Source organism: Gallus gallus, chromosome 20 (genome assembly GCF_016699485.2).
Source record: "Gallus gallus isolate bGalGal1 chromosome 20, bGalGal1.mat.broiler.GRCg7b, whole genome shotgun sequence".
Lineage (NCBI taxonomy): Eukaryota > Metazoa > Chordata > Aves > Galliformes > Phasianidae > Gallus > Gallus gallus.
The window spans coordinates 13,551,251-13,579,146 of NC_052551.1; the positions used below are offsets into that span (position 1 = coordinate 13,551,251).

At 44.4% G+C, this 27,896-nt stretch overlaps 1 protein-coding gene across 4 annotated transcripts in view; it reads left to right on the forward strand.

Annotated features, from left to right (window-relative positions):
- Positions 1 to 27,896, forward strand: part of NFATC2 (nuclear factor of activated T-cells 2) — an 87,250-nt gene that overhangs the window by 37,103 nt on the left and 22,251 nt on the right. For all 4 annotated transcript variants that reach the window (XM_025142327.3, XM_417509.7, XM_004947255.5 and 1 more), the window contains exons 6-9: positions 3,584 to 3,724; positions 18,295 to 18,350; positions 19,254 to 19,380; positions 20,962 to 21,657. In XM_025142327.3, coding sequence (XP_024998095.1) covers positions 3,584 to 3,724; positions 18,295 to 18,350; positions 19,254 to 19,380; positions 20,962 to 21,657 — 1,020 coding nt within the window. The remainder of the gene's footprint in view (positions 1 to 3,583; positions 3,725 to 18,294; positions 18,351 to 19,253; positions 19,381 to 20,961; positions 21,658 to 27,896) is intronic.

Genomic DNA, 27,896 nt, shown 5'->3' on the forward strand with positions numbered 1-27,896 from the left:
GCAGCACCTGGAAACCCTCCAAGCCGGTGGAAGGAAACACGATGCTCAGGCAGGACTTGAGCTGCTTGTCCAGGGGATACACAGAGGAGCCATGCTGATGGGGCGATAGAGGGGCTCTCGGGCAGGGCTGAGACTTCCTAAGGGGCAGGTATGAGTAACGCTTTCCTGGGGGGCAGTTGGAGCCACAGTAGATATTTCCAGGTAGTCAATGTCTCAAAATATCCCCTTTTCTTCCTAAAAACCCCAAAGCCTCTCTGCCGAAAAAGGACCAATTGTAGGTGCTGTGGGCAGGTGAGGAAGCAAGAAAAACCTTCTCCCTCCCTTGGCACTCTGCTAATGGTTGGCCCACTGATTTCTACATTCCACGTGCAGCATTCAGCCCACCAGCCTAGAGGTTTAGATAGTCCTTACCCTTCTTCCACCAGCTGTCACAGGAAGGGAGACTAAGGGGACAGGTTGTGTGGCGTGGCAGCAGCATGTGGGCCCCCAGGCACTGCGGGCAGGGCAGGAGGCACAGGGGCTGCATCCCTCCCAGCCGAGGCTGCCCAGAGGTGGCGCAGTGGCTGGGACAGCCGCTGCCTTTCTCTCTTGTGTCACTATGTGCATTGTGTTTCTTGGCACCGTGCATCCATGACATCTTGATTTGCAGACAGTCAAATAAAATAGAAAAATAATGCCCCCTATTAATAGGTTGACACACTGCTTCAGGCCAAGTGTGAGTATTTCTATAGCATTTGCTTTGCTGCCTTATGTCAGTAACTGTTGCTATTGAAAGTAAACACCCCAACTGGTTAAATCAACAGTGTTTTGTTTATTCAAAGCTCATAAACTCCAGTAGCTGTAGGTCACTTTATGAAGTGTCAACCCCTGGGGGAAGAGAGGGAATAGTGTGAAATTATTGCATACAGTCCACCCATCGTGAGCCGTAGAGGAAGGGGATTTATTGGCAATTAATATTTCTTGCAGAGGAAAATAAAGTAATCCTATTGAGGCAGTTCCATGCTGAACCTTGAGCCTCCCTTCTAGTGAAAACGGGGAATGGGGTGAGATGTTCTTGCAGGCCTGGGTGAAAAATAAGATCTTGGAAAATGAAAACTGTTTTTTTAGAAAATGGTTTGCAAACCACCCAGTGGGAGAACAGTGCTGGCAAAACATGCAAGAGGAAGCCTGGTGCTCAGTAGGTACCTGAGTTCCTCCACCTTTCCCTTTGGCATGATGTCTATGCTGTGAAACTCAACTGGAAGATTTCTAAATGGCATTTTTCTGCTGCACGTTTAAAGTAGGTGTGGGTTTTGTGCACCTAAAAGCATACACCTATTAGTTGCTAATTCTGGGTCTGGTTAAAAGCTCTTCTGGAGATGCCCATAGCCTTTGCCCGCTGTAGCTGTGCCTACATGTAGCTTTGCCCCAGCCTGCTGCTGGCCAGTATGGGGCTGCGTCAGGAAACCCCAGAACTCCTCTGCATGCTGCAGACTTCCAGGTAGCATTGCTCAGCTGCCCTGCTTGGCTGAGGATGGCATCAGGGCTCCCCAGTGTACCTGCTGCCCTCCCCAGCTCCCTGGTAGGTCATCGCAGTGTACACAAACATTGTGCCGGATGGAAGTTGGGCAGAGATTTGGTCTTCAGCAGCCATTTCCAACTTGCCCGGATCCAAATGTAATTAAGATGAGTCAGATGGATATTTCCAGGCTAAAATTTGTCCTTCTTCAGACTGAAAAACCTTGCAAACCATTGGTCAGTGGGATGACAGGTTACAAAGCTCACTGTTAAGGCGCTGAAGTCAGCAGGACATGTAGAGTAATCTGCAATTTTGAACATTTGGGACGCCCAGGAAGTGAACTGTGTGGATTGAATAGGAGAAAACAGTATTCAGGACAAAGTGTAAATACATTTTCTCTTGAGTGTTTTAGACATGATCTTGGTTATTGCTATTAACTCGTAAGCCTTTGAGGTTCCAAACCTTTGTGATAAATCCAATTATGAACTCATCAAAAGTGTGAGGATTTGGGGCTTGGAATTAATCGTGCAGCCATGTGAAAGAAATTAGCAGCTTCTGTGAAAGTAATCTGAATATATATTCTTAATTGGCAGCATCTTAGCCCAGCTGTTGTAATATATTTGAAGGGAACAATGAGTCATAAGGTTGTCTTAAATAGATTTTTAAAAATGCCTTTTGAACGGCATAAGAAACTTACAGATATTGACTTATTTGTAGTTCTGACAAGAGCAAAAATCGTCAGACTGCAGAAGGGCTTCCGCTGAGCTTGTCTTCATTAGAAAACTTGCCCTCCCATGGATGGCTGTCTGCACGGTTTAATGCTTGTGTTTTCCCTCGAAATATAACAACTTTGTTTTGATGCAGTGAGAGAATTTGGGCAGCTTTCTGCAGCCAAGAGCTGTCAGATTTTCGGCTCTTGTAAGGTTGCAGAGCAGTAAGAGGATGAAAAGGATGCTTGCACCACAGCTCTGCCCGTGTGAGAGTGGAAGCCCGGCACTAAGCGTGTAGGATAACATTTCCTTATTTTTGGCCCAGCAGTGATTGGTGTTCAGTGAAGGCAAGACACAAGTGCTCAGGGCCTCTCGGGAGCAGCCTTTTTGTTACAGAAAGTTAAAATCCAGCCAAGGCAGCTGCTAGATAGATGAGCGGCATCCTCTGGAGGCCTTTCCAGTTGGGGTGGATGAATCTGGAGGAGTTTGAGTGCAGGTCACGAACTCGCAGTTCACCATCCCCATACTGCTGCCCACCTGGTCTGCTCACAGGGAAGCTCCTGATGTTTTCCAGCTGTCTGTGTTGCAGGGAACGATTCTCGCGTCTTCGCTTTCTTCCGCTCCTGCTGCGTGTGAGCAGAGTGCTAAGGTGGGCTCACAAGGAAGGTGAGCAGGACCCTCCGAAGCTTTCCTGACGCTGCACGTAGCTTTTTTTAACACAAGGAGGGGAACACAGGCGAAGAGGTGGTGCTTTCTAGGTTTTCTGAGTGGGGATAGAGAGAATCACAAGCAGCTGGGGCTGCTGTGCCCCCACGGCTTTGCGATTGCCCCCCGGCCGTGTGTGGGCTCTGTGTGTGCTCATGGAGACGGAGTGCTTCTGTGGCAACCGTGCGGAGCTGGGCTGGACTTTGGGCCTGGTCTGCAGGAGGCGATGGGTGTTTGTAGAAAAGGTTTATTTTTATTTTCATTTTATTTTTCTCTGAAGGAATTTGGTGTTATTCAGTGGAATCCTCTCTGCAGGTGGAATTTTTGGGCTCCAGGGCTGTAGTGTGCCTGCACTTGAAAATTTGGCCATTTATTTGGAAACAGACATGGGCAAGTTCCAGCTCATTCATCCAAGCTGTCCTTTTTCAAGGACAAGGAGTAAGGCCAGCACAGCTGAACGCTGCAGCCAGCTCCTGAATGTTTCCAAATAAAATGCCTTGAGTAAGTTTATTTTTCCCTCTCAAACCTAAATTTAGCACCCTGGAGAAGCTGCTTTGGCAGTCAGTGGATGGTAACGATGACAAGATCAATCTGTGGATAGTTCTGGGCAGATTTGGAAAGTGCTGGTAAAACAGAGTTGATTTCATTCATGTCTGTATTTTGTCCACAGCCCAAAGGTCTGCTCATGAACTTCCGATGGTTGAAAGACAAGACATTGATAGCTGCCTCGTGTATGGAGGGCAGCAGATGATCCTGACAGGACAAAACTTCACAGCGGAGTCCAAGGTGGTGTTCACAGAGAAAACTTCAGGTAAGGCGTTTTTTTCCTCTCTTCTCTAATGAGATAAGGCAAATCTGCAGTACTGTTGTGTCTCATGGTATTGTCCTATAGGTTGTGCTCGGGAGTACTCAACCCTACTCCAGTGAGTCATTCCCTTCAGGCTGTGCTAAGTAAAACCAAATCTCTTGACCTGAGTTAACCATGTGAATGAAATTAGTCCTGGGAGCAAACATCTGCATTGTTGGCCTTGCAGGCATGTTGGAAAGTAAATCAAAGCCGTGTCGTGGGGAAGGCTCACAAAAATCCAGACACTGGGAACCAGTGGAAAAAGGATGCATTATCAAAGAAATGAGATGAGCGTTACGTGCTCCCTTACGCTTGTTTAATTGCATGTTTAGTGAACAATACTGTAGAAATAATAATTGAAATGAACATTTCTTATTGCAGTGAACTGCAGTCAGAGGTTGGGTTTTCTGCCCTCAGAAGTCTATGGGGGAAAAATGTGCATGATGTGTATTCTGGTATCAAAGCAAAATCTTTTTATATGCATAGTGAGATACAGGAGTGCATCACTTCATCTTCTATATTTTTTCAGATATTTTTTCATTTTTTTCAGATATTTTTACATTGATTGTTTCCACATTAATAGTTTCCACATCACTTCTTAGAAAGAGCCGTTTTAAGCATAAACAAATACATGTATTTCCCCATTGTGAAGGGAAAAAGTGCCTCCATGGGCAGACGAAGCTCAAAACTGTGAAATATGCTGAAATTAAATGGCAAATCATCCAAAATGCCCCAAAACGTAAAAATACAGTTTTGACCAAGGGCTTGCTTCTGTAAGGGCCTTTCTCTTCCGTTTCAGTTATCTCCAGGCAGGCAGCAGCTGCTGAGGTCTGAAGAATTTGTCTCTAACTTTACCACATACCCCTGAAACGTAGCTGAAATTTGCACTGCTTCTATGTGTGCAGGTTTACATCATGCCAGCATTACTGCTGTAAGCTGAGGCACCAGGTTAAATTACACAGCCATCGTTAAATTATGCAGTCTGTGCACACCCATGCTCCTGCCCTGCTGAGTGGGCTGGCACTGCTTTCTGCACACAGACATGTACAGCAGGGCCCGAGTGCATCCTCAGGATAGGAACCCAGAAAAGCCTGTTTTGCTCAGGCTGCAGCAAAACAAATCAAATCCAATGCAAAGGGAGGTTGCCTATTACAGCACAGTACTATTTTTTTTTCAGCAGGGCTGCATGTTTTAAATCATGTTTTGCCAAAATTTTCAGGTAATGTTGATAGCTGTTGGGCAACCATGAAGGGAGAATGATTGCAGGTTTTAAATTCTCTCTCTTCTCCTTTCATCTTGGCTACTTATTTGCTCGACTTACATAGAGTCAGTACAAGATGAACCCAAGCCCTGGCTGGTGTTGGATGAATAGAAATAATAAGAATAATGAGTGGTTACTGGGAGTTGTTTAATTGCCTAGCATCACCTCTGCTGCTTTTGCCGAGTTCATGTTATTGTGTTTTCCTAATGGCATGCCGTAATAAACACCACTTGATTTCTGACTCAAAGAATACCTTACCCCAGAAAGTATACTTAGTGTGGTCTGATAGTTCAGATGGGCAGCAGAAATCCAGCATTCTGCTGTAGTTAGTTACCTGTTTTCTGGGAGTGGAAATTGTTTCTTTTCTATCATGCATTGGCGGGCATTTCATCTCACCTCACTAAGCAGTATTTGTATTTTATTGGATTTTCTGAGGCTGTTTCACAAAGCTACATTTGTTCGTTTGTAGATGGTCTGGACTTGTTCAACTTACCCTTCCTTAGGCTTGATATTTGTATTCTGAATAATGTGCTCTGCAAGGATTATAACAATGGCCAGGGAACAGAAAAGCACTTAGCAATGGAAGGCCAGACTGCCATCCTTTACTCTTGTTGGTTTCAGTGAGACAAAGGAATTAGCAGTACTAAAAAGTAGCAGTTTGTTTTATGTCAACTTTGCAGTCTCTGTGCTGTTAAGAAAACACACAGTTCCTACGTTTCCTGTCAGTGAACTATGGCAGAGAAGGCATAAGCTCTGTATTGAGTGACTTGCAAGAAGGGGTTTAAGAAATTTCACTGCATGTGTGTGATTTTCTGGGAAATGCTTTTGGCAAAAAATAAGAATCAAGCCAAGCACCAGTGGGCATCCACTGGTGAAACTGGGGGGACAAAAAGCATGCTAGGGGGCCTGATTTCTTCTCACAGCACCTGCAAAGCATGCTGTTTCTCAGTAAGGAAGAGTCAGTAGGCCTCTGAACTGTGAAGGCTCTGATGAGCCTGTGCAGTCAATGCAGTTTTCTTGGCACTCTTGGTTTCCTTTTGAGCCCATGTATTAATTCCTTCCCTCTATGCTGCCACTGTTCCGTCAATGTCAGCGAATCATGAAGGTGCATGGGAACATGCTTGGCAGCCCGTGATGGTACCTGTCCCAAGAATGCAGGGCTGTAACTAAAGGAGATGATACACTAAAAAGGAGGTAGCTCTTAATGCCATTTCGAGGAAACATCTGAAGTGCCCAGCCCCTATTTCCGTATGAGAGTAGAGAATGCTCTGTCTGGAATAGATGTTAGAAAGTAAAAAGAACAACAACATTTTCCACACTAAATCTAAATCTTTTCTTCACTACTGGGGAAACTGCACTTTTTTTTTTTTTCCTTTTTTACCTCCTGGTAGCAGAGAGCCATGACTGATCCCAGCAGCAGCGCTCAGTCTGGAGCAGAGATTTGCATGCTGGCGTTCCATATCCTGCGCTGCTCCCCCGCTACCTCTGCAGCCAATCTCGGGCTGTTAGACTTTGGGGAAATGATTGGCAGAGGGGATGGGAAGCCTAAATTGAAACCTTTCGTCTAGATCAGAAGTGTGTGCACAGTTTGGTGGTTTGAGTGTGTCTGGGGGACTCTGTGCTCTGCTGCAGGCTCGGTAGTTCTTTGTGTGTCCATGCACTGCTTTATAACTCAGCAATAACTCTTTCAGATGCACCCTGAAGTACCTTCAATGTGAAGATTTCTTTCTTTAATAAATACGCAATAGATGAGGAACGTTTAGAAAATGAGCTGGATATGCAAACCATGCAGAGGCTGATGTAACTTCAGCTGAACGCAGTAGATGGAGAATAAAGCCTTTCTGCGGGGCTTGTACAGATTAACGAGTGTCCCAGCCAGGCTGGAAGTTAGGATCTTACTCACCTGTGACTTTCAGCTCTCCCTTTATGAGCTGTAGACTATTCAAATTATTATTACAGTGCCATGCCTGGCTGTCACTGTGTTAGGCTGCATGAACACAGCAGCAAAGGCCGGTTCTGCAGCCGAGCTTCTCTATTAGAAATGTCACTGGGTGGAAGGAGGAGGTGGATACTGCACTCACCCCGGAGAGCTTGCTTGCTGCAGCTTCTGTCTGCACAGCACTGTGCAGAGAGCTCTGATAAGCTGCTCAGCAGCAAACTAAACCACAATAAACACGAAGGTGGGTGGATTGCTCGCTGCTCGCGTGACCCTGCCTGCCGCGTCCTCTCCCAGCTCATCATGCTGCCCCGGGGAGCCTCTGAAAGAACGGCACCTTTGTGAAGGCTGGAACATGCAGCAGCTCTTGGGCGAAACAGTTTTCTCTGAGTTTCATTTTAACAGCCACAAGCCTTCTCTGTGCCAGCAAGCACTATTTGATTTCCCACCTTTGCCACTAGTTTTAGCTCTACCAGCAACAGCAAGGGTGAGAACAGCAGTGTGGACAAGTATCTAATGGCTTTTGGCATGCTGTACTCTGCTGATGTCCTTGGTTTGGCTTGTTTGTCTGGATTTAAGATTAGAGTAGCAGGATTCCTTTTTTTCCCCAAAACTTTTGTGCAAGTACTTCTGTGCAGGGAGGTGCTCTCCTGTCCGGGTTTCACAGACATTCCACCGCCCGGGTCTACCCGGGGCCTGGGGAATGGAGGTGTCTGCAGTGAGCCGGGTGCTGGTGTTGCAGTCTTACAGAACAGACTCACCTGCTCCTGGGGCTCACGGCTGTCAGTTAGGTTTTACTCTTCAGGTGGATACTTAAAGCATTCTTCAGTTTCCTCTGGATTTTTTAGGTGATTGTTCACTCATTATTGTGACACAGAGAAGCGTGGAATTGTTTGTACCTGTGACCAAAATACAACGTGCTTCTGAGAACAACAATGAATAGTTTTTACATCTCTGTTACAGAGCACAGTAGATGCATTTTTCCCCTAGAAATACCTGGAAAATAAAGAATACTCCCAAAATTACACTGGGATTTTGTTATGAAACTAGCTGCCTTTTTGTATGCTAACTGCAAACTAGTGCAATTAACTCACCACCAAGAAGTCTTTAAAAGACTCATTCTAGGCTTGCCACAGGAAATGGCAGCAGGAAACAAACTGAAGAGGCTGGAGTTCAGTGCTTTGTGTGTGATGGAGGGGATGAAGTGCTTGTGTTTGAACTGCTGATGCCTAAATACAATTCATCTTCTTAATGCTAAGGTTTACCAACATGCAAGCATTATAGTTCTAAGTTCTTTTTAAGGTTGTGTCTTTCTGATGAATGATTGTAATCTCTAGCTGCTGTAGGGCAGGGAAGCTCATGCATTAGAAAGAGTCAGTGCAGCACACACAACAGCAGAGCTGGGTTCAAGATCTGAACTCGGAGAAACCTAACTGAGCCTATCTATGAGAATAAAAACAGGTCAGGGGAAGTTACTGGGTGGGATTACCCAGATAGAAATTTTTGAAGTGTGTGTACTCTTTCAATTTTGATCTGGGAGAGCTGGGAAAGCAATCCTGTGGCTATCAAGGGCTTTGAATATGCTAAAGGTCAGGGCTGTGTTTGGTTACGACTCACATCTTACAATGCACTTTAAAAAAAACACACAACAGTTTGGGAATCCCCCCTTGTATTTGTTTGAATTGTCATGTAATAATTTGCAAGTCAGATGCTGTTGGTTGCATTGTTTACTCCCATTTGTATACTGGTTACTGCTGCTCTGCTATGAGTGATAGAGAAGTTCCGTGTCTCTCCAGGAGAAAAGTGCAAATGGACTGGCTTTCCCGTGCCAAACTCTTATGGTGGCCACATGGACACCATGAATCATCGCTAGGACAATGTGGGTGGTGGAGGAACAACCCAAACAGAGAGCGTACATCTTTGGAGGAGATCCATCGTAAATCTCCCAGTTCAGCAACACAGTGCAGGCAGAGGAGGTGGTGCTCTCTGCGCCCTTTGAACTGATGCAGCTGTCAGGTCTCTGAAGCACGGACATTCAAAGTCCATTTAACAAAAATAAATCTTTCTAGCCTCCAGATTCAAGCAATGGAGTTCTAGGGGTTTTGTTGTTGTTGTTTTGTTTTTCCCTCGAGTTCATTTGCGTGTCTATCTCAGTAGTATTTTTATGACAGTGGTTTCTTAGGATGCTCGTATCTGGAGCAGATGAATTTGAGCGTACCTGAACATCTGCTGCCTTCAGGAGAGCTCACTGCAGGGCAGGACCAGGACTGCTGTGTTCAGTGTGCACAACAATCTGCCCTGGGAATTAGCGACAGCAGTGAGTTGAATCTTTCTTCTGTGCAGTGCCTGTAATGCTGTGTGTGAATGGAGGCACTGAGCTCTGTACCCCAGGTACAAGCCACAGAGCCTGTGCTAGCAGGAGTGGGAAGTCCTGTCAGCCTTTCTTCTTTCCTCTCACTTTTCTATCCTGTACCTCCTCTAGCTCCATCCTTTACCCCCTCTGGCATATCTGACAGCTTTACTAAAACATTTAGAACATGGTTCACAGTTTGGTGCGTCACCACCATGCCCATGCACGTCAGTAGCACACACCTTCATGTGCAGCTTCAGGTGATCATCTGGCCTCCAGCGTGTGCCTGTCCTAAGGCTTGGCACTTTGTGCTTCTCATGTGCACATTTCTGTGTTGCTGTCCATGGGAGGTGGTTGTGGAAGATGGGCTCTCATTGCACATCCAGCTATACTAAGTGCAGTGGGTTGTGTACTCGGAAGCAGCCATGTTTCTGTTTTATCTCAGTATCTTACATTTACATCCCTTGCAATGACTTGACTGTCACTAAAATAACGACAATAACTGTTCTAAAGATATCTGTACCACTTACGCTTTCTCTCCAATTTCCAGCACTTCTGTACATCTCTTACTGTAGTCATGTACTTTAATTCTGAACAAATCATTTCATTTCTTTGAAACAGACTGCGTTCAACTTTAAAAGCAAACAAGCAGAATCTGTAGGGATTTTGCTTTCAAACTCAGTTTTCAGTATTGCTGTTGTATTGTGAGGGAGCAGATTCTGAGATTTCCACTTGCTAGAAAAGTTCTTGTTTGTAAAGCACACAAAGTTGGACCCAATGATGCTATCATTCTTCCTGCACCACTCCCTGCAAAAGTTAAAAGGAAATCACAGTTCCCTAGGAAGGTTTTATATTCACAACTTATTGGTGGGAAGAGTGATTAATTGTTACATACATATTTAGTTAAAATGCACAATAGAATAAAAATATAAGAAATTAATAATTTATAGCTTCTTGCATTCCACCCTTCTGGTCTGCAGCTGTAGCAAGAGAGCAGGGGACTTGCTTATGAAAAGCAGCCAAAGAGTCCAGTCAGATGGGGTAAATCCTTTGCTAATGGGGAGACTTCAAGAAGTGGTTTTGGAGCAGTGACCTCTCAGCTGTATGCTGCCGGGCCCCAAAGGAACAGTAGAGCAGCCTGAACAAGGGGCGATGTGTTGTTAGAGCTGCTGCCCCTATGGAGGCTGAGTCCAGAGTCAGTGTTGCCTCACATCTGTGAGAATCCCAAGGCACTTGCTGGCTGGCACTACTGTAAGTGCTTCCCTATGCAGGAAGTGCTTTTTGCAGCCCATACTTGTTGTAATTGTGTGAGTTGATGTTTATCTGCTCACTGTCACTCAGACAACTTGAAACGTGAGACAGTCTTCTGGACAGTGCAGGTTGCTGTAGAAAACTGTGATGGGAGGGCATTATGACACAAAGTGTGAACAGAAGTTGACTTGTGTATTGATAATAGTGAGGAGCTGGGGCTGAAAATTGGCATCTTTTGTGGGAGATGCGAAAGGAAAAGTCGTCCAGAGCAGTGTTCCCCTCTTCTGCTGTGACAAGCCTGAAACGCCTCCCCTGCCCCAGACAAGGGGCTGGATGGCAGTCATCTGTCTGACTTTTTGTCAGTGATCAAAAAATGTCCTGCAGAATGCCAAAAGTAGCAAATGACTTTCAGCAGTTTTCTCTTTGAACTTAATGATGCAAAATTATTGATGCAACTTACTGAGCAAATCAGAGATAAAAGAGAAACCCAAAACATTTTGAAACTTTCATTTTTTCCCCATATGCATTGAACAGAGATGTTTTGTATCTCAGTCCAGCAAACACCCTTAAAGCTATCATGCAAGCTGGAAGCTCCAGCTCTCTCACTGGATTTCTGAACCACTGAACTGAAATAGAAGGTTTAAGGGGTGGAGAACTGAGGAGAGAACCTATCTTAGAACGTGGGTCTTAGCTCAGTCACACACACTGCTGACTGTCCATCACAGTGCAGGTTTGGAAGGTATCTTAACCTGAGACAAAATCCCAGCATCTGGTGAAAACAAACCAACAAACTACTGCTTATTTTGTTATGGAAAAGGCTAAGGAAAACAGCACAAATCTCTGGGGACGTTTATGGAGTTAGCAGAACTAAGAGTGGTGCTGTACTTTGAAATGATTCCATTTGTTCACAATATGTGAAGTTCTGCGGAGAGTATATGAAACAAATTTGCTATCTTGCCCTTTTCCTGATAGTGTAGAAAGCACGCAAGCGCTGCTAGCACTTTTCCTGCTCTGCTCAATTTGTGGCTAGACTTTAGCATTAAAAGCTGCATTCACATATCCAGCTACAAACCTGCAGAGCGATGAATGGGATGATCCAAGGGTGTACATTATTGGTCTCTGTGTCAGGAGGTCCACCTGATTTTTATGTTAGCTGAAAGTGATCACTTTACAGATTAATCTCCTCTCCTTATTGTGCCTTGCAGTATACTGTATTGACGTGGCTGCAAAGCAGAGCACAGGAACTGCTTGGTAGTTGTTGCTGCACAAAAAAAGTCAGAACTGGGGAGGGCTGGGGGGGGGGGGAGGGGGGGAGAGAATTGTTTTCTTTAAGTTTCTGTTCTGTTTGTTCTTTCTGAGCAAAAGAGAAAGGCATCCAGCAGATGCCATCATTTATGAACGCTGCAGAGTAACAAGTGTTAATCAGGCAGATTTGAGTTTGCCCTTTTTTTTTTCAGCAGATTGAGGAGTTTCGGGGTAAATAGGACATCTGCTGCTGCTTCTTGCAGTCCTAGCTGCTGAAAGCCCAGCAAATCTTTCTGTGCACAGGTTTACCGTGTGGCCAAATGTGCTGCTGGGGCCAGGTGTGCTTGTAATCCCTCAGGACAGCTGTTAGACATGAAGCTGGGGATCTCAGAAAAACACTGCAAAACAGGAAAAAATCTAAGGATCACACAGACAAAAATGCAAAAGAGTGTGTGGCTGCAGAAATGGAGTTGCCATAGCTGTCAGAGGCTCAGCGAGACAGGGTGGAATCCAGTGTTTTGGAAGGTTTCCCCGTATGACACAAGATTTTGGAATTTTACAGCTGGTAAATCCTTATTAACACAGGCAGCCCCTACTGGCCTGGATTCCCTGGCTCGCTGTTTGCTATGGGGGCGCCTAGTGGCAGCATGCCTGGTCCTCGTTATTCAGCTCTGAATCTTAATTGTTTAAAGAGAAAATTAAAAAATAATAATTCTGGGAATAAACAAATGGCAGAGAGACAAGCTGCCATCACCTGTTGACAGAAAATCGATCATTTAAAAAACTGGCACGGGGAGTGGAATTCCCTATTCTCCCACTTAGTCATCGCATCCTGGTGTGACTCATTTTATTACATGGAGGTTCCCAGTGGTTTTATTTTGAGAGGAGCTTTTGTTAAATAATTTATACACACACACACACAGACACACATACAAACACACATATAATCTTAAGAAAACAACTAATCTATTTTGATGAGTTGGCATAAGGAGTTATTTGGGAGAGCTCTGGTATGACAAGCTGCCTCTGCTGCTCTACTGCTCAACTACTGTCTGTATGGTTCTTTTTAGTGTGAATTGAATTCCTCAACAATAGCTGGGGAGAAATCTTCTCTAGACTCGTTCTCACTGTGCAAAATGTCAGATGTGGGGCTGGGCTGGATGGCCAATGACTAATCCGTTGGCCTTTTACCTCCCAGACCTTGACTTGTATCTTTGGCCTCGGTGACTCAAACTCACGTCCTCAGTTAAATGAAGGCACTGGCCTCAGCTCTCTATAAACAGAGCTTCATTAACTGCATTGGGCAGTCCTGCTTCAGAAAGAAAAAGAACTCAAGCTCGGTGAAGAAGTCAGTAGCTCTTCTTTTGCAAGTTGTAATTCCATTCACGCTGCGTTTGCTCTAAAGTTTTAAAACTGTTCTGAAGTAAAAGAGGCCACAACTGCTTAGGTCTGGGTGCTGAGCAAACTTGCTCTGATATGAAACAGAATAACTTCCCGGCTAAAAGCAGAATTTGTCCTCAAAAAGAGCAGGAGATTTGTGCATGTTTTCCCCTGTATGTAAAGCTTCCACATCCCAACAGTGTCTGTTTTGCTGGACAGCCCTTGTTATTTGCTTTGTTCTTGAGGTGGCTTAAAAAGCCGTGGCTGTTTCCAGAGTTGCCTGTTGTGTACTGATAAAACTTGACAGAGGTAACTGTTGGGTGTTTTTGGGAGTGTTTCCCAGAAACACATTGAACTGGGACAATTCATTGCAAGCCCAAAGGGAATGCTGCAGAAGCGTGTGGTGAGGGCAGCTGCCTCACTGGCTACCAGGTTGGATTTCTGCAGGGAACTTGTATGGTTTGCTGCATGGGAAAAAGGTAACAGGTTGTTCATGAGGTAATTCGTGTGACGCTTGACTGAAAAGCGATGTACATTTTCAGGCATAAAATCACATGCAGGCACAGGATCCCATACGGAATCGGCACAATAGTACGCTTAGTCTGCAGTTGGAGAGAGCTGCAAAGAAAATTTCCTGAACCTCTCAGTCCATCAGTCATGCTTGTTCAAATAAAGCAGTAAGTTTGTTTCTCTGCTAGTTACTGACCCCAAAGTCACGAGTAAAAGATCGTGAATAATGTGTAAAGGCTGTAACTGGTTCAGAAAACCTTTAATTGGCTAGTTAAAAAAAGCCCTATAAGGGACTGCAGAGAATCACCCAAAATGTTCCTAATGCAGACTGACGTTTTGATTTTCCCCGAAGTTTGAAGCAAGACTTTTGGTATGATCACAGTTTGAGCTAGATAGGGTAGAATTACTTTCTTCCAACAACTCATTCATTCCTCCAAAGAGTGCTGACACAATCAGATCTCTCATCGGAGTTTAATGCTACGTCTCATAACCCTGAAGCAGCACAAAAATCTCTATTTCCTGAACGTTACACTGACCTGTGGTGTTACAGACTTGCCAACTAAGACAAACCATTAAATGAGCAGGGAACCACAACAGTAAAAATACTGCGTGAGGCAGCCATGGCTGGTAAGACCTCAGGGTCTACATCCAAATGTATTTTATCATCTTGAGTGGAACTACCACTCCGTTCAGAGGCCTGGATTGAATTCCCCACTGGGGAGGTGGAATTTGAGATGCACCACACACGTGGAGCTGACACTGAGCTCCCATGTGGGCCGTGTTCGTACCGCGATGTCCTGCAGTGCTCTGCACGGTGTGCATCGCTGCCGACACAGCCCAGCACTTCGCCTCTTTAAAATGTTGCAGCAAAAAAGATGCCGTCGCACTATTGCAGTTTTTGCAGTATTGCAGCATAGCATATCCTTCTGCCAAAAGCTCATTGTAATGTGCCTGTCCACAGGGGTTAAAAGGAAACCAAATATTGATTACTTTGAAGTAAAGTTCATGCATTCACAACTATGGGAGTGACACGTGAGACAGATGAAACCATATCATTGGAATTTAAGCATGAATGTCAGCAAGTGAGCTGTGGAGTGCTTATATTCAACAGGGCTTTGGTGCCTAAAGAACAGGGATTGATGCTGCTGACAGATTTGTTAGGATCCTGTTTAGCTGCTGCAAGCATTAATATATCCAAACTGAAGCATCCATCATCATTAGAATGATAACCCCAAATACAATTATTTCTTGTTTGGTTGAGCTTTGTCTCACTCTCGCTCTCCCCAGACTTTGGACTCAGCCTAAACATCATTTGATTTTTATGGTTGGCTTCATTAGCTTTTAGTGCAATTTCAGTGGCTGGGTTACTAAATCAAATCAACTGTGATTGTGGTTACATATGCTTCACAGGCCTTGTGAGAATGGCAGATGTCTTTCAGAACTATTTCTCTTTTATTTTTTGCATTTTGGACTGACAAATCCTTTTGATATCTACCTTCCATGCAAAGTTAGTGCTGTTGCATCTGCACAAACTGTTTAAATTTAACAGTATGGAAACAAAGACAAGAACACCGCCTGGAGGGAAAGCAGTGTCAAGTATTCCCACTTGGCTGGCCTTGTCAGGACATATTGCATTGCTGAGACTATTCCTGATGCACATCTCTATTAGGACTTCTATTTTATGTCATATCTTCTTGTTTCATATCTTCCTGTTTCCTTTTACCACCTCTTCCTCAGAGGGCTATAAATATTGCTCTTTTGGAGTTGTTTTGGCATATGTGGTAAGGTTTCTTAGCACCTATTATAATGGTTTCTTTTCACAAGAGTCACCTCAAAGGGGAATCCCCCCATTAAGTATTTATGCCTTGTCATCAGACGATGCGTTTGGTATCTGCGGGATTAAACTCGCAGCCTCCCGCTTCCCCAAATGTGTTTACCATTGCAGCCGCTGTAAAGCATTAGCTGCATTAATAGGGGTATAGATTTAACCTGCAGCAGCCCAGAGTAGTGTCCAAAGCAAATGCTTGTTATTAACTAGTGGAATACTTTCCATTCATTTGCACAGCGGTCCTCTGGGATGGCAGGGCTAACAGCAGCCAGACGAGAGCTTGCTGCTCCAATTACACCGCTTGCTCTGGCCATCTCCTCCTCGCCTGCCGTCACTGATCCTCATGCTAGCGTGGAGAAGACAACTGACTTGCTTGGGGGAGACTTGAAATGCTGAAAGGAGAAGAAGGCAGGGACATTTTGTGTTTCCTCCTTGCAACAAAATGCTGTGGCAAGTGCTGGAGGAAGGCATTTTGACACTGCGTTGCAGTGCTGATGTGTATGTATACATGAGAGCAAGAAAAACAGCAAGCCAAGGGAAACACAGGGGGACCCAGCAGAGTCGAAGAGAAGAAGGGGCATGTTGTGGGCACCCAGGGAAACCCTTTTGAGTGTTCAGGGGCCAGAACATAGTTGAAGTTTCCTGGGTAAGGAGTGCCAGGGAAGGCATGGTCCTGCCGGGCTCACGGGGCACGCCGGGACCCTGGGGCTGAAGCAGTGGGGCAGCCGTGGTGCAGAGCAGCAGCATGAACCCTTCCTGAGGAGATGATACCCTGAGAGCTGGGCACATCTGTTAGCTCAGTGTCTGCGGAGGGGAGAACAAAGAGAAAGCAGCAGGAGAAATGCAAAACGCATTTAAAAATACTCTTTCATTTCCCTTTTTGCCAGAAGCAGAAGTACTTAAATAACAGAGGACAAAAGCAGCTTTTGCAGCATTTCCAAGAATCAGGAAAAATAACAAGTCCTCTGAGAAGAAGTGTTTTTATGAGACTTTATGCTGTGCTACCAGGCCTGGGCATGCAGGAGGGGAACCCTGCAGTTCCTCCCTCTCTAATGCAGACACCAGCCCCGTGGCTGCGGTATTTCAGAGCATGATATTTTGTATATGTGACCCCTACTCATTTTAAAATTAAATTTTCAGAAAGATAAGAGGCTCTTCTTTTGAAGGTTCCTCTCTCAGAGGAGATGTGTTTCTTATTATCATGTGCTGAAGTTTTATACTGCACATGTAAGAAGTAAGTATATAGTAAGAAGGCATGTATAACAGAAGTCAAGTATCTTGCATAGCATCTGGTCCTGTTCAACATCTTCATCAGTGACCAGGATAAGGGGATAGAATGCACCCTCTGCAAGTTTGCAGATGATACAAGGATGGAAGGAGTGGCTGACATACCAGAAGGCTGTGCTACCATTCAGTGAGACCTGGACAAACTGGAGAGCTGGGCAGAGAAGAACCATATGGGGTTCAATAAGGGCAAGCGTAGGGATCCTACACCTGCATTCATGCAGGTTAGGGGCTGTCCTGCTGGAGAGGAGCTCTTCAGAGAAGGCCCTGGACACCAGGCTCACCGTGAGCCAGCAGTGTGATCTTGTAGCCAGGAAGGTCAATGGTACCTTGGGGTGCATTGCATGGAGCGTGGCCAGCAAGGTGACAGAGATGATCCTCCCCCTCCACTCTGCCCTGGTGAGGCCACACCTGGAGTACTGTGTCCGGTTCTGGACTCTCCACTTCAAGAAAGATGGGGGTCTTCTAGGGAGAGTCCAGCAGAGGGCTGCAAGGATGTTTAGGGGCCTGGAGTATCTCCCTTATGAGGAAAGGTTCAGAGAACTGGAACTGTTCATCCTGGATGAAACTGAGAAGGGATCTTACCAATGTTTATAAATATATACAAGGTGGGAGTCAAGTAGATGGGGCCAGATTTTTCAAGCAGTGCCCAGCAACAGAACAAGACGCAGTGGGCACAAATAGAAACACAGGAATTTCCATATGAACGTGAGACAAAACTTACTTACTGTGAGGGTGACAGAGCACTGGAACAGTTGTCCTAAGAGATTGTGAAGCCTCCTCTGGAGATACTCAAAACCCATCTGGATGCCTTCCTGTGCAACTTACTGGAGGGAACCTGCTTTAACAGGGAGGTTGGACTCAATAATCTTCAGAGGTCCCCCCCAACTGCTGAGACTCTGTGATTCTATAGCTGACTTCCCAGTTACATCAAGAATCTGTCTCTGTTGAACTAATTCTAGAAAAAAACCTGTGCTCAGAGCATCTGCCAGCTTCACAGTACAGCACCTCTAGAAGTCACTCAGTTTGCATGCGACAGTCTCTGTGCACCAGAGCTGAATTTTCACCTCCTCACCCACACTGTCCCTATTACACTGGTGGCGAACTGTGTGGTCTTCGCTTAAAGCAGCAGAAAGTTTGCTGCGCCCCTGACTCAGTGTGACCAGTAACGAGGTATCTGACCTTCTGGTGCCCTCCCTCAGTCAAGCTGGCTGAAATCAAGTCTGCTAAAAAGCAGATGTTGCACCTGTGTGGAATATTTCATTCCTCAGTTTGCTTAATTTCTTCATAAACGTTTAATTTTAATATGTAAGTCTTTTCCTGGCGAGAGAAGTGTTCAATGATGTATTTAAATTAAATGCTGTTCCTTTTGGTTGAAATTAAGTCCGTTTTGTGAGCTTTGCTCTTAATTTGTTGCTTTTTTTTTTTTTCCTAAGCTTTATGATTTAAAAAAAGATACAGTTAGGTTAATTCTGTAATGTTCTTCTAGATGGGCAGCAGATCTGGGAAATGGAGGCAACAGTGGATAAAGATAAGAGCCAGCCTGTAAGTATGCAAAACATTGGATGTCCTCTCCTTGAGCTTCTCAGACAGCAGCTTGTATTCAGGGGGTAGTTTCCAAAGAGCGCCTTAACAGAAAGAGCTGCTATCTGACTGCCGTGAGGAACAAATGTCAAATGCTTCAGTAGTAGATGTGCTGCAAAAAGAAACTATTCATTTAGCAGTAACCCACAGCAAACTGAATAACTGCTAGATTTTGTGTTCTTGCAGAAGACTCTATTGTGTCAGTCCAGTTTTGAAAGAGTCCTCTGCAGGATGCTGGCTGTCCTGACTTCCTTTCGCCTATGTGGAAGTCTTGGGTGCACTGTACTGTGCAGGACAGGATTTGCACTACAGTATTTAAAATTAACATTGGTCTTTGGAGGGAATGAGTCTCATTGTTCACTTTGCTACTGGGACTGTACTGTAGTAGCTCAGCATATTTAGGAGCCAGCACTTGCATTGCCATGGGCCATGCCTGCCCTTGCGGAAGAGAATGGGGCACTCACTGTTAATTTCCATGGAATCAAGATCTGGCTGTAAGTAAGAAACCTATAGAATAACCAAGTTTATTCTAACACAAAGAGGGAAATCTACAATACTTATTTGTTTATCAAGAACCCATTCTGTGTCTTTTGTTTGTAGCTGAGATCTCTCTCTGCAAATTGAGGACATCATCAAGTACCGGAGAGGATTCAGTGCATACAAACCAATTTCCTAGTACCAAAAGTCTTCCTGTTCTTCACCATCTGTTCTTTTTTCCTTTCTTCCTCACATACTCTTCTTTATAGGGATGAATTGGAAGGTTTCTCTTCCTTTATCGCTGGGCACGTAATGGGGGAGATGCACGCAACAATCTGCTCTTGGCCTCAGTTACTAATTCTACACCATCACCTTTCACTGTTTCAGAGCATGCTCTTTGTAGAAATACCTGAGTACCGGAACAAGCACATTCGCACACCTGTGAAGGTGAATTTCTATGTCATCAATGGTAAAAGAAAAAGAAGCCAACCCCAGCATTTTACCTATCACCCAGGTAATTCTCAAGGACAAAGCAAGTTGTTGCCTAGTTCTCATGAGCAAGATTTTATTTTCCAATATGTTGTTTCCTCATTATATGAGGATCTAAATTTTACTAATTTGATACAGCTAATTGCAAACAAGTGCTCCACATCCAACAACTGTTTGGTTTAAAGGATGCATGTGATTTCAGATTGAGAATTTCCCATAAACTTAAGGGACAGCTGTGTAGGCCATGGAGTGATTCTGCCTCATTCACTTGGTGGGAGTTTGCCAACAACTTCAGTGGGAGCAGACTCAGTCTGTGACATGATTTGACCCTGTGAAAACAATGAGCATTGCCTTCCCTGGTTGACGTGTACAACAGTAAGATAACATCGGATCTGGGAAAATTAACAAGGGCTTGGTATGGAGGAAGAAGAGTAATATATACTCTTCAGAGTGGGGCTTGTTGAGAAAAATATGAGTGCTTTTGTGATGTTTTAACTCTTGGGAATTGGTGAGCAATCTCACAATAAACGCAACAGGATTACTAATGAGATTCCCAGAATTTCTTAGCTTTGGCTGGGAGAAAAACGTTGTGAGAAAATCAGAGTATTGTGCTTGTGGAAACCAGAAAGCATAAAATAACAGTACCAGATTTTTTCAAGCTTCAAAATGATGTCTTAATTTGCCTGGTTTCTAAGAACAAGCAAACATTCATCCTGGTTTTATTTTAATCTGCTCCAACTTACCAGTTGTCGATCTTCTCCTCAGATGTATGAATTGTGTAGGATATCACTGGTACAGAGGTTTCATGTAGTGCTAAATTGTTCTCCTAATGAATAATAGTGAAAAGTACAATTTAAACACAACCTCTGAAACAGACCACTTCAGAGTCAAAAAGCTTATACTTCCCAAAGAGATAACACTGTTGCTTGACCATTACATAGTTTCCATTGTATGATATTTCTGTACTGAGCTTTGGGAAAGGTTTGAACCAAAACAAACAAACAAACAAAAAAGGCCTTAGAAATGTCAGAATTTGTCTGTAGAAGACCAGAAGGCCATCGTTTACCCATACCAAGATTCAGACAACTTTTCCTAAGTGGTGGTCTTTGTACTGAGGATTTTACTTGCAGCAAAAGACCTGAAAGACAGCTCTAAAGTAGCTCAGCACTGCCTTTGGTCACTGGCTAAATGTTTGGCAGAAAAATGAAGTGTTGTATGTGTCACAGAATGACTGTTTATTCACTCTCCTTTTCAGATGCAAATATTACATGGAACACCTATCTGTGGTGTTTCTTATCTTGCGTATGTTCCAGAATGGCTCTTAAATGAAGTAATGTATGAGTTAAAATATTGTATTTTTCAATTTTCAGAATTTTATGGTTAAATAATTGACTGAAGACTTTCTGGAACATCTTAGTACAAAATGCTTTCAAGTGAGAGCCTCCCACAACTGCTTATATATGTTTTGTTAAGCTTAATGCCTGTGTGATATGAGCTTGCACGTGCAGATCTTGTAAATGGTTTAAATCTCTTTTTACTTCAAGGAAAACCTCCCTGTTTCTCATCAGCTTGTTACGAATAACATCCTTTGCATGCTTTATTTTAGTACCATCAATCAAAACAGAGCCCATTGATGACTATGATCCAGCCTTAATCTGCAATACAGTACACAGTGGTCTGGGAACAGTAACACAGCCGTACTATTCACAGCACACAATGGTCACCGAATCCCCTTCCTGTCTTGTGGCCACTATGGCTCCCTGCCAGCAGCTGCGCTCGGGCCTTTCTTCTCCTGATTCTCGATACCATCAGCAGAATCCAGCTGCAGTAGTATACCAAAGAAGCAAGAGCCTTAGCCCAAGCCAGCTGGGCTACCAGCAGTCCAGTTTGATGGCTACACCGGTTGCTATTTCAGATGCCCATAGGTCAGTGCTAGTGCATACTGGTTCCCCAGGCCAAACTTCAGCAGTGCTCCACCACTCTCCAGGCAACCAGCAATCTTCTCCAGTGATTCACTACTCTCCAACTAACCAGCAGCTGAGGTGTGGAAGTCACCAGGAATTTCAGCACATCATGTGCTGTGAAAATTTTACGTCCAGTGTTGCAAGACCAAGCCAGCCCCAAGTCAGCCAAGCGCAAAGATTAAGTCCAAGTTCATATCCTACCGTGATCCAGCAGCAGACAGCTTCAGGCCAGCGAGCAGCAAAAAATGGACCACCAGTCAGCGACCAGAAAGAAGTATTACCAGCTGGAGTCACTATTAAGCAGGAGCAGAATTTGGACCAAGCATACCTGGATGACGGTAAGCACCACTCTTCTCCTGTATGGGTCTGATGGTTGGAGGGAGGGGTGAAGTTCGTGGCTTGTAAATCCCACCTGTTCCTTGGCACTACAATGATGTGTACTCCTTCTGATGAGTGTGTGCATTTGCTGTTTGCTCATACAAGTATGTTTTTTGTCTTTAATCAGTTGCATTTTTGGTATATGACAATGCTCTATGGCTACCGTGCAAAAAGCAGTGTTGGGCAGAAACCCTCTGTCTTGCTTCGTGACATGGAGTGAGCTGTCAGGTTTCAAGCTGTTGCCATTTTGTTTCCATTTGCCAAGCATTACTTTGGAAAATGGAGAAATCGAAACAAAATGCACTTTTAAATTATTTTTTATTATTCATATCAGGGCAAAGTCCACTCTGTAAAATGCTTTTGTACATATTGTACCAAAAAAACCCCATTGAACAGTCTATCAAGGCCTGTAATGAATAGGGTTGTGCTGCAGGCGAAACTATTGCAGATGTTCTAGATGAACAGTAGGACATTGATAAGTAAAACAACGCCGTTTCTTTGTTGTGAGCTTTGCAGATTTAGCCTTTAGGAATGAATATAAGTTAGAGTAAAGCTTTCTTTGAACATATCCTGCTTATTCTTAGGTAGGCAGATACTGGCAAGCTGGTTGGTTGGTTCTTTTATTAAAATAGTCGGACTGTTCCTTGCAAGAGGAAGTCAATGCAAAGTTAATGCTAGCTGCTGGCTGCTGCAGTCATGAAGGCCACTAGCAATACTTACATTGATTTTACTGGAGCAGAGTGAGATTGCTTGATGTACTGCTGCTAAAATAGAGTGTTCTTACAAAGTAAAGACCTGATTTTTGCGTGTATTCACTGCTCTTATCCTTACAGTCTAGGTAATTGCATGCATGATTTGAGATTTCTCCTTCAGTAACCCACTAGAGTTGTAAAACTGTGCCCATGAAATAATTTTTTTCCCAGGTTGAGGTACTAAGTGCTCTGTGGTTGTGTCATACACAGTTTTGCTGCTTTTGTGGACAAGGTAGAACGCATATTGTTTACTCCATTGGTCTCCGTTTGAAATGTGATTGATACAGTTTTGATGCCGTGACAGTAAAATCTGGAGAATTTTTTCCAATCTTCTTGTCTGAAGAGAAGTGTCAAATTGGGCTGTAACAGTGAATTTGATTTAGGAAATTTGGTAGACCTGCATGAAAACAGCTAAGAAAATCCACTTCCCATTCAGAGAATGGGGCATGATAGCAAGGCAAGAAAGTCTTTCTGATGATAAAAACAAATGCTGTGTTGTAAGGTACTTTTAATGTGACTAGCTGAGGGGTTCTTCCAGGTTTCTATGTAGAATTACTTGGCACAAACCTTGTAGAAAGAAGGAAAGATGAAGTTAAAGCTAGCGAACTTTAGTCAAGCCCAAGTCCACTTAAATGAACTCCCAAAACAAACCACAATATTCATTTCAGTGGATTTTGAATCAGACCAGAAACATGTAAATACAGCATAGCTCACAAAGGATGCGCTTGACCTCTGTGCTAAGAGAGGCCATTAGGCAGAATAGCAGCAAGTTAGAAATGAAATTCCAGCTTCTGACTGAGAGTTAGAGATGAATATATCAGTTCTGCTGCACAAATCAAGCAAGGTGACATTGGTCACATCCATCTCCTTACTGACTTCAGTGAGTTTACATCAGTTAGAAGTATGACTTGGAAAACTGTGATTTGCTTTAGGACTTTGCAAAACATTTGATTCTGAAATGTTCAAGACTTGAATTGAAAAGCCACTTTGTTTGCTGCTGGGGAAAAGTGACTCAGAACTTAACAAAAGCCATATTTTTCCTAGCTAGAAAGTTTATTTTTGTGCTTTATAGTATTAAAAGAAACCAAACCCTAAGGATTATGGAGGCTTTGCCCTCAAATCCCTTTTATCCAGAAAACTCCTCTGAGATAAAGTGAGCCGTTAGGTCTTGTTGTGATCTTTCACAGACAGATACTGAGGTGATGGCTCCCCAGGCTGGCTTGGCATGAGTGCACTGCCCTGTCGCTGATGCTGAGATGTTAGGCAGTGACTGTTCTGGTGTCTCTCGCTTCCCTTCTCTCCTCTTTCCTCCCCGCATCTTCCTCCTCCCTCCTCTTTGTTCTTCTTTCTCCATATTTCTGCTGACAGTTCAACTTTCAACCCTTCCTGCATCTCTGAGCTCTTCTCACCTCTTGTCCTCTGCCTTCATGGTTAACACACAGCCTTAATCTTCTGGACTTTGCTTCTATTCTGAGCCCTGCCATGAACTTCTTGTGTGCCCTGGGGCAGGCCCTGCTCCATCAGCTCTCGCTCCTGAAGCTGCTGCCTCTCAGAGGTGGTACAGAGTCCCAGCGTTAGAGCCCTCCTGGATGTGACCAGGGAAGAACATCTCATAGATAACACAGCTACTTTAACACAATTATTTTACATATATATATATGTATATACAGACACACACATGGCTTTCTGATGAACGAGTGTAAAGAATCCCCAGGGGAAGGGACTGTACATGAAAAACGAGCAGCAAAATCTTTGCTGCACACTTCTGCCTCAGAGATTCATTCCTGTTGGAAACGTGTTGGGAGTGAAGATAAGTGGTCAGGAAAACCTTCAGGGGACGTTGGGTAATGCTGGCAAGAAGTGATTTGTTTCAAATGCAGGTGAAGACTGTAGGAAGTTTCAGTAAAGGCTTCAATTTTGCAAAGCTCATCACCAACACCAGCCACTGCTGTAAAAGCTGTAAGAAGCTGATTATTTGCAACACCATCCAAAACGTATTGGTGTTGACTTGCACAAGGCAAAATGGAGAGCAGGAGTGGCTGTGGCCTGGGGCACTGGCTGTGCTCCTGCTGCAGAACCAGAGGCTTCCTGCATAGCCCTGGGAAGCTGCTCAGCTGCCTGCCACAGCTCCCATCTGTCACACAGAGATACTGGGATGGTGTGAGAACAGCAGGAGGAGGGTGAATGTATCACAGGCAAAGCATTCAGATGCCACAGGATCTGAAAGTGTCTTGTAGAGGTTCAGTGTAAATGTGGTGTGTTAGGTCTTTCCATATACAAATAAATGGACGTGTAGCCGTTGTTTTATCAACCTGCCTGCCCCAGATTTAGTCCTTCTTTTAGCTTTAGCTGTCACATTGTGTGCTTTTTATTTTACAAAGAAAAGTGGTTGTCATTATTCAGATGGTATCTGGCCACATCTGACACTCAGAACTGTCTGCTCAGTACAGCATCTTTAAGTGATTTTTGGTGCAGCAGTTACCTTTAATGGGGAGAGGCGAGGCAGATGCTTGTGCAGTGCAATCAGACTGATGATTGGCAGAGGTGTTTCATAGTGAACTCACTCATGTATTCCAGAGAAATTTCAGATGCAGAAGAAGCTTCTTAGAAGACTGATCTGCAGTGTGTGCGATGGCATGCCTGTAGCTCACCAGCACTGTCCCCGTTGCTGTAAGCAATGTGTTGGTCCCGACTGCAGTAACCATTGCCCTCATTTGGGAGTGTATAAGATCTCTACTTTTTCTTTTTGTGTTCTGTCATTCAACTACTAGAAAATCCAGAGTCTGAAATCAAATGCAATTCTTTCCTCCGTGGACAGGAGGAATTTTTTCTGAGCAGCTTTTCTGTCCTCGCAGAAGATGGGGCTGCTGGAGGGTGCTTTAGTTTGATTTACAGTTGTCTTCATCATGCGTCTGCACTTCACAAATGCACAGAGAAAAAGAGCGATCCAGGGCAGGGAGGGAAATGTCCCTGTTTCCCCATGTTTTAGACAGGAGTGAATTTGCATGTTACAAATGAGCTGCGGTTCCGCAAGGGCAGCAATTTGCATCATAAAAAGCCATGCTCTGTTTTTAGTTAGAACTACTTTTCATAGAAGGTGTGGCCATTTCTGCTCAGATAGGCTTTTACCAAACGTGAAGCATGTATGTTCTCCGAAGCATTTTGCTCAAACACACCAGCAAAGCTGTGCATTCATCAGATTCATTCCTGATGCTCTGGCTGACTTTATTCCAGATTCTGTGTTCTTTGCTGGGACCTTATGCCACTCATAGGGTACACTGCGTGCTTCAGTTTTGGATTGCTGCTGTTGTGTTTGTGTCATGTTAGGACTGAAGTCTTGCAGTCACATGCCAGAGTCCTGCTTTGCTGGGTGTGATATGAAAAAAGAACAAAAAGTAGAAGGAGAAAGAGTGCTGGATCAAGAAACAGGTCTCCTGTGTTGTGTCACTATTTGAAAATTCAGCCCCTTTTAAAGGCTGCTCTTCTCCCAGTAGACTTTCTGAGTGGCTGTCCTGCTGCAAAAGAAAACAAAGTGAGGAAAAGAAAAACCCATACATCTCAAATTGGCAGTGGAGGAAGGAAGAAAATGAATCAAGTGATTAAAACCATAGTTCCACTGGCACCTCTTTGTTCTCGAGCTCAGTAATCCGTAATTGGTGCAGTAAGTGCCCACAGGCAAGTTGTGTTACAAAGCGTTTCCTGTTCAAAAGAACATGCAGACTCCATTAGGAGACCACGGGCACAGCTGCCAAGAACTGACAGTGCAGGATGGGTGTACGAACGCTCTCTCGGTGCCTCGATGGGCAGAGTCCCACCAGGAATTGATGCACCAAGACAATAAACCCCGGTCCACACGACTTGCTGCTGTTTGAAGACTTAACCAGTGGGCAGCTATCAGCAGAAAGCCCTCCGTTTTCAGAAGGCATCAGGCAATTCTCAGCGATAGTTTTAAAATGCTGGCAGAGTCACTTGAAAAAAAGAACTTGTTCATGCATTTAGGAATTGAAAGCTTCTAAACCACAATAAAGTCCTTTCCCAGACTTGCTGTCCATTTACTCCACGCTCATGGCATTCCTTAGACGGTCTGAATCACAGACAGCAGACAGCTCTTATAAAGAAGACCATAGACACCCATCTGTTGGAAGACATCTGCCAAAATAGGCTATATCCACTTTCAGTTTAAAAGGATGACAACAATAACATTTTTCAGTCCAGTGACACTATTCGTTCAGTGCAGAGGAACAGCAACAAGCTGAAATAACTCCACTGCAGAAAGCAGCAGGCAGGGCTTCTCCCCTGCCCTTACAGATGGATGAAGTGGAGCATGGAGCTGCTGACTGATTTGCCCACGGTGATGCAGAATGCCTCTGGTAAAATGGCAGCTGGCCTGAGGGATCCCAGGCTGCCAGGACCCCGAGCCACATCCTGAGTGCAGGCACAGGGGTAGCAATGAGGCAGTGAAGGCACAGCCTGGGTGTGAACCACAGCTCACATGTACCAACAGGAGGAATGGCAGAGATGCTCTCTTCTTTTAGTCTTTCCAGCAAACTCACTCTTTTCTTACTGTTTATATCTAAGTATACTATCCACTTTATAGAACTGAATGATTGACTGCTGCCAGGGATACACTGCCTGTCTCTGAGAAGAGGTGTGGCTGTTAGAAACACCCTCATTTCTTAGGGCACAGCCTGGAGAAAGAGCAAAGCTGTCATAAAGCAAGTGCAGGGTGTAAGAAAAGTGAGTCAGGGGTCTTCCTGTCAGCTAGGGGTGATATTGAGTGTTCTGCATGGAGTCTTTCAGTTCAAAGTCATAACTGTTTTGACAACATTTTTTTGCAATGGAGGCTGTTGGAAATGAGAAATGTGAAGATAGGAAATGGCTTATAACAAAACTGCAAAACGGGAAAGGGGGTTAACTCCTAGAGTTGCCGTTTTGCATAGAGCTGCAGCAGTGCTTTCTGTAAACCTTTCACACGGCTTGTCTTAGGCAGCTTACCACATAACTGTGCTGGTTGAGGTGGTTGATTGTTTTTCTTCTGCTAACACAGCTATTATGGTAAGAGCCCTTGTATAGACACGGCTCTGTTGGTGTAAAACCACTGCAATCAGCAGGTCTGGTGCCAAGGCAGGGAAGCACCACCAGCTACTTTGTGGAAGGGCTCTGTACCAGCATGGCCATGGCTGCACAAGGAGGGTTTCACCAGCAGCACCAGTGCCTCTCAGCTGGCTGAACTTGTAGAGGTAGCTGCAGCCCTTGTCATAGAATGGATTCTCACATGGGTAATAATTGCATGAGCTCAGCTTTGTGTGCTTACCACCTCAAAATGAATCCCGATGCCATTACTTCCTGCAAAGGTGATGCAATGTGCTGGGTTCGTTTATTAGAAAGATGTGTTGTTGGGCGCAACTGTTCCCCCTGAGAGCTTCGCCAGCAGCCAGGTGTGCTCT